This window comes from Azolla caroliniana, unplaced genomic scaffold (assembly GCF_043228905.1).
Source record: "Azolla caroliniana isolate FFs.n. ecotype wild unplaced genomic scaffold, voAzoCaro1.0.p SCAF_9, whole genome shotgun sequence".
Classification (NCBI taxonomy): domain Eukaryota; kingdom Viridiplantae; phylum Streptophyta; class Polypodiopsida; order Salviniales; family Salviniaceae; genus Azolla; species Azolla caroliniana.
In genome coordinates, this window is record NW_028230444.1 from 17,881,567 (window position 1) to 17,888,983 (window position 7,417).

General features: G+C 38.1%; 1 protein-coding gene across 1 annotated transcript; it reads left to right on the forward strand.

Moving 5' to 3' along the window:
* Positions 1–4,827: 4,827 nt before the first annotated feature.
* LOC147860363 (18.1 kDa class I heat shock protein-like) lies at positions 4,828–5,764 on the forward strand. The gene is made up of 2 exons (XM_087325088.1): positions 4,828–5,202; positions 5,332–5,764. The coding sequence occupies exons 1-2, from the start codon at positions 5,001–5,003 to the stop codon at positions 5,601–5,603; spliced, it is 474 nt and encodes a 157-aa protein (XP_087181214.1). The 5' UTR covers positions 4,828–5,000; the 3' UTR covers positions 5,604–5,764.
* Positions 5,765–7,417: the final 1,653 nt, after the last annotated feature.

The window sequence follows — 7,417 nt, forward strand, 5'->3', positions numbered from 1 at the left end:
ACAAGCATAAACTGCAGGACTATTGTTTGTTGGTGTGGTGGAGTGAGGCAATGAGGAAGTAAACTGTTTGCATTTTGGGTGTCCTTTGTGCAGATCATTGAGTGTGAATGCATGCCTCCATTACAAATTGTATGTTGTCTGTCTTCTGTTGAATGCATGTCTCCATGCCTCCATTACACAACACGTAACATAAATTGATTGAAATCATCCACGGTAAATAGAAATGGACAAAACATATAGCAATGATGCCTACTTCACAGCCTTACAGCATGACATAAATCAGTTGGTAGCTTCCAGAGTAAAAACATATAAAGAGACAAATCAGAGGTGAATTAGGACTACATCGTTCAAATTTGGATTCAAACAAGGCCTAATACACAGCCTTCATATTGAGGCTTCTCTCCCTTTGTATACATAATTAACACAAAAAAATGGATCAAAAAATACCATTGGTTTTGATCGTTATTTAGGGCAACACCATCAGTTTTGCCTGTTATTTAATTTAATGCTAGTTTTACTAGCAATCCGTTAGGCTAAACATGAATCAAATAATGATCCATCAGGAGCATATCGTCCATTTCCAGTAATTTATTAACATTATTGTTCTTATTATTCAATTTTCTTAGCCTCTCCGATCTGCAAGGTGCGCCAGGCTTAATTTGTCCCTGCTATTATTTCGCAGTTAAAATTAGTGAAAACGAATAGAATAACACTCACACAAACTTCAATAGATTGAACATTTCGAACACTTAGAAAGCTGAGTTTACCATGCACAAACCCAGAGCCAAATCAGCAGCAATAAAAGTATCCATTCCTGTGACAAGTCATCACAGTTCCCCAACCAGCCTGCTTCAACATCTTTACCCCCTCTATGCTCTCAGATACTGAACCTATTTTGGTTCACCTACCCATATAGCTTACATTTCAGTTATAAATAGGAATTGAAATCCCACTAAATTCTTGCGTATCTAGCAAAAAATTGCCAAACATTGAGCCAAAATCCACCAAATTCTTTGCAAATCTAACTATATATAATGTTCAAGAAAACTGTCATAAACTTGAGCCACCATTACCTTCAAAAGAAGTCCATCGCATGATGATTCCTTGATTGCCTTAAGTACTCTCTGCCCACAAAACACACACACACACACACAGAATATAAGTAAACTTTGAAAGAAGTAATATAATAAGGGAAATGTGAAAAATAGAACTTGTTACAACACGGATGGAAGGTTTATAAAGTGTCTTTTAGAAACTAATAAGGTGTCTATGTATTTAACGTGTGTGAACATTAGAATATATTGAAACAATTAAGAGCTTGTCTCTTGGGTTTCTCACACTTTTACCGTTGGGTTTGTGACCAAACGATCAATCTCCAACAATCTGGACTTTTTTTTCACCAACTTGTGCAGTGAACTTGCTGTAGTGCTCCCAATCATCTTTGATCAAATTGGGTCTTCAATTGACCCGATCGGATACTGCTCAATGAAGGACTTAATACAGATCAATTCAATTGATCTCCAGTTATATTTTGGCTGCCATTACTGTTCTAAGCATAAAAGAAAGCATAATACAACTTCAGAATATAAAGCACGGATCGGAATGGTAACAAAATGAGTGGATATAACTGCATAATATAAAGCACAGATCATAATGGTTACAAAATGCATGGATAAGACTTTATACACCATTTAGACAGTTAGTTGAGTTTTAGAGGTATAGACCATTTCCGTGATTCTGATGGAAAATCAGGAGATAACACTCTCATATCTGAATTATGATGGCTTTTCCCAGCTCTTCAAACACTCGCATAGAGTTTCTTCGAAAGAATTAGGATTTGACATTGGAGAAGAATATGGTACAAAAGAAAAAGAAGCAGATGATGATGACGATGATAGTGGTAGTGGTTGTGGTGGCGACGAGGAAGAAAACACAGCCGCCATGCCATGGAGGAGGTAAGTTTTGTTTGTTTCTGGTGACTACTTTCAAGACGCAAATAATAGGAGAGAATAGAATCGAGATTTCTGAGGGAGAAACTGTAAAATGGTTTTCAGTGAAGAAGAGCAGAGACTACATAGATGAAAAAGAAGAAGAAGAAGAGAAGTGATATATAAGAGTTATTCTGAGAGAGAAACCAAACACTGGAAGGAAGGAGAAGCCCTAGAGGAGGTTTTGCTTGATAGTTTTGCTTTAATTCTTTGTAGCAGTGGAGTCTCTAAGTTTTCAGAGAAGGGGATGGTGTTGGGTGTCTCAGAAACCCTAATTATATAGGAACCCTAATTAATTAGGTTTATTAAATTAATTAGGACGCGCCTGCCAGAAGCAAATGCCCAACATTCTCTTCTGCTCTGCTCTGCTCTGTTTGTGTTCTGTCTGTCTCTCTCTGCCCAAATGAGAAAAGAAAGGATTCCATTTCCATCAATAAATTATGGGCAGCCATCCCATCGCATTTCATTTGTCCCACATACAACGGCAGAATGGGGGGGCAGGCATGAAGAAGGAAGGAGAAGCCCACAATCATATATGTATGTATGTCTATGTAATGGACACACAAACTTTGGGCCTAAATGTCACGATACATGTGGAAATGGGCAGCCATATGCCCATCCCATATGTCCCACATACAAATGGCATCTATCCCATATGTCCCACATACAATGGCATATGGCCACGAACCCTATAAATAGGGACTAGGGGGCCACTTGTGCTACACATACAAAAATCATGGCTAAGAACAAAGTCCTCTTAGCTATGAAAAAGGCCATGGCTTGCATTGAGCAAGATGTGGCTTATTGCCTCTTACTCCTCTCCGTCCTCTCCGCCTTCAGAAAAGTGGAGCAAGAAAGAAGGGAAGAAAGGAGTAAGAATAAGGCCAAAATATGGCCTCTCCCATAAATCGGGAGTGGCCATAACTGGTATAACGCCCATCAGGTGTCCAGGGGACACCACCCCCCCCCAAAACCCTAAACCCAAGGAGGAGTAAAAATATTGCCCCTCCCATAAATCGAGAGTGTCCATAATTGGTATAACGCCCATCGGATGTCCATGGGACACCACCCCCCCCAAACCCAAGCCTAACCCACCATGTCATCTATGTTGAATTGCTCCTCAAATCCAAACATACTTACATGAAATTTATTTCACTATGACCCTATTCATCATAATTTGACCTAAAAACATGAAGATAAACACTACTATTATTAGAACGGTCGTAACGAGGCGACAATCCTCCCCGAAGAATATCCCTTCCAATTCCACAATCTCTTTGATTCCCCTCATTCAAATTCTTGGCATAATCCTTCGTCTCACAAAGAAGGGTGGAAAAAGGCCCCCAAAAACTGCCCCCCAACCACAACAAACAAAAGTTATTGGGCTTGGATGGAATACGACAATTTCTGCCTCAAGTGGTGTAAACTCGGGGACATTGATTTTGAGCACACCATTCTCCATGGTTGTGACCCTCAAACTCATTTAATAATAAGTGTATGCATATACCCATATGTAATGTATGTATATATATATCATGCATGCATGCATGCATGTATATATGCATTTATCCTTATGACAATGTACACGATTCGATGTGTAAGGATGTGTGATTGTAATATGTGCATAATATTTATGTATATATCTAATTTATGTATATGTAGCAATGTATAAATGAATATAGGTATGTCCATGTACGAATGTACATATGTGTATGCATATGTAATGTATGTATGTGTATGCATATATGTATATGTCAATGTACATGATTCAATGTATATGAATGTGTGATTGTAATATATGCATATGCAATGTATGTATGTACATGCATGAATGTACATATGTGTATATATGTAATATGTAATGTATGTATGATTGTATGTGTAATAGTGTATGCATATATGCATACATGAGTGTGTGGATGTTTGTTCGTAATATTCATGTATGTGTATGTATATATATGTATGTATTGTAGTTTGTGATGATATGTATCTGCATATATAATGTATGTATGTATGTGTATGTAACGTATTTATGTGTATGCATGTATGTAATGTATGGATGTATGTTTCTAAAACTTATAATATTGTAGGCATATGTATGTATATATATGGTGATATGTGGAATATGTATGTAGATATGTAATGTATGTATGTGTGTGAATATATGTATATGTCACTATGCAAGATTCAATGAGTATGAATGTGTTTGTAATATGTGCATAATATGTATGTATATGTCCAATGTGTGTGTGTGTGTATGTGGTCATATGTATGTAAATGTATGAATGTATGTATCTGTAAATATCCCAAATTAGAGGAACGCTTGGATTGATACATCTCGTCAATTGTCATTTGCATTGCCTCCATCCGTTATTATGGAGAAGGCTCGACGATTGGCATCAGAAATGAATATTTTTGACGATGACTTCAAAGCAACTTGAGGTTGGTTTAGGAAATTTCGCCATCGTCAATGTTTGAATACTATTAATTTATATGGTGAAGGAGGGGCAGTTGATAGAAATGACCCTGAATTGTTGGCTTTTTTGGAAAGACTTACAAATCATATTTTTGTTGATCATTTTGTTGTTTTTTCTAAATGTTTGGAACAAATTTCTATTTGGTTCGATGTATGTACATATATATTTATTGAGTGCAAAATATTTATATGGGAATCAATACTTTTTTGTTCTAAGAAGGAGAATGGTTGTGCGTCTTTTGAAAGTGAAGGAGAATGGTTTCGCGATTGTTCTAGAAAGCATAAGACGTTTCTAGACACATCTACCCCTCCCCTCTTCTTCAAATACCCCATAGCTATTCGATCAGTCATCCATAGCAGAAAATCATCGAATTTCTTCACACAAACATCTATCCATAGCAGAAAATCATCGAATTTCTTCACACAAACATCGATCCATCGCAGATAATCATCGGGTTTCTCACTGAGCATCTATCCATCGCTGCCATTTTCTCTCATCGATCTCTCTCTGTATCCAGAACCTCAACCATTTGACCATGTCTGTTTCGCTCTTTGGACGTAGCAATCGCAGGGGGGGAGCATCAGAGGGCCCTCTCGATGCTTTCTTCTCCGACTCCCTCATCTTCCCCTCATTCCCTGATCATCCGGGCTTCGCACGTGATGCCGCAGCTGTAGCCAACACGCAGGTAGATTGGAAGGAGACTGCGGATGCTCATGTCTTCAAAGCAAATTTGCCTGGTAAGTAGTCTGCCATACGACTAATTAGAATATCTCACTTCGCAATCGCTATTATACTTTGAAGGATCTGCTTCTCTTCTGTATCAGATATGTTTAATCTGACGTTTCCAAATAATGAATCATTTTCAGGTCTGAGCAAGCAGGAAGTGAAGGTACAGGTGGAGGAAGGGCGCGTGTTACAGATAAGCGGGGAGCACAAGAAAGAGGAGACATCTTCTTCGGACAGATGGCACCGTGTGGAACGCTCGCATGGTAGCTTCCTCCGCCGTTTTAAGCTCCCTGAGAACACACAGGTGGACGATGTAAAGGCGGCCATGGAGAACGGCGTCCTCACTGTCACTGTCCCCAAGATTCCTCCCCCTGAACCAAAATCTGCCATTCGAACCATCAATATTTCTTAGGATCAAATTGTTTTACATTTTTGCTTGCTATCTCTCTCAATCAGAAACCATGTTGTAAGGATTCTTATTGTAGCTCATATTGCTAAATATGAGTAACTGCTTTCTAAATCTATTGCAATAGAATCATTTCAGTTTGGCGTCCAAGACTTCGTTGTCCAAATCTCTTCTGTGAGCACTTCTGCTTTTTCTTAATTTTAGCATTGTGATCTTCCGTGTCTCCTTCAATTGGGCAAAAACAGGTTTTAACATCATTCACTTATCAAATTCTCAATGTATAAGGTAACTTGCGAGAAATGTGTAAAGAGTCATACTCAAATGTCCACCAAGAAAAGTCAGCATATGTGTGTGTGTCATTATTTTCACATAGGGAGTTTTTAGTGCATAGTAACTCCCTTTCTTAAGAAGGAGACAAGACGCTATGTTTGTTGATTTGGTTCCGTAGGTCAAAATTGGCCTCGTCATAGATGATAAAGCATCTATTCTATTCTTCTACTCCCCCCAAAATGAATGTCTATATAGGTTCGACCATGCCAGGCTTGGCATCACTTGACACTTATGTTTGTACTCGATCTCTCATATGCATGTACATATTTTTACACTACTATCTCACCCTAATATTCAAACGACGAAAAAAATCTTTACACTACTATCTCACCCTAATATGAATACAACGACCACCTTATCAAAAGTAATAAAGTGAAAAGGGGAGAATGTGTTTAGATTGGAGGTTGTTTACAATGTGTGCCATTTACAATATGCCAATATTGTTTTCCTACCCAACAAATCTTCTTTTTGTTCATATGCAACTATTGCTAGAGTGGGAGTAGATAATTTGCCTTTCAGGCTGAAGCAGATATCATGTTCTTCATGTGGTTTAATTCTCCACCAATAGCATTGGCTAAACATAGAAGAATGTGATGGGGGATTGTGTCTCAAGTGATTATGATTCTCAAAGATATCATGTTCTTCATGTGGTTTAATTCTCCACCAATAGCATTGGCTAAACATAGAAGAATGTGATGGGGGATTGTGTCTCAAGTGATTATGATTCTCAAAGGGGTCGAACTATTACGTTAGTCTATTCAAACATATTTGCATTATTCCAATATTGTTCATCTTCATGGCAATCAAGGTAAGAGTGCCACAAAGACTTTTCAAATTTCAAGTTGTCGTCGTGGATAGACATACCAACATTTTGTTGTATTATCATTCAACCCTTGTTACAGTTGAAGCTTTGTGGGCATGAGAGTCTTGGCACACCTTGCACTTGGCTGACCATGTGGTCATGCACATGTGTTTGTTGGCAATAAATAATAGTAGTTTTGCCCCTTGCTTTGAACCTAAGAAATTGATGTGTGCACCCTAAATTGAACCCATGTCCACTAAATATTTATCAATGTCTATTATGGCTAAGTTACCTCATTAAATGTAGTTAGAATTGGGGAGGTTGGGAGCTAATAGGCCCCCAAAGATAGCACAGTTGCGTAAGAGACTTTGGGTTTTTCTTGTCGATTTTCATTCCAGGCTGGTATATTCTTATCTGTAGTACTTGAGGGTTGTAGACGAGCCCAAGTGTAATGGGAATGAGGATGGATCTCTTCTTGAGCTCACATCATGGGATCCTTCTCTACCAATCACAAGTTTTGGAGATTTGTGCTAGAGAGACAAGTAACTTAATTCTGAGGGGGAGCCCTCATTAAAGGCACATGGACACAAGCATTCATAGAAATTACAATAGTTAACGATACATACACATAAATGCATACATACATAAACACAAATACATATATGAGGTGAATATTACACATATGGAT

Excerpts from the sequence above, each read along its gene's own strand:
- LOC147860363 (XM_087325088.1), top strand. The coding sequence starts at position 5,001 with ATGTCTGTTTCGCTCTTTGGACGTAGCAATCGCAGGGGGGGAGCATCA. Across the intron at positions 5,203-5,331 it reads CTTCAAAGCAAATTTGCCTG|GTCTGAGCAAGCAGGAAGTG; the intron begins GTAAGTAGTCTG and ends AATCATTTTCAG.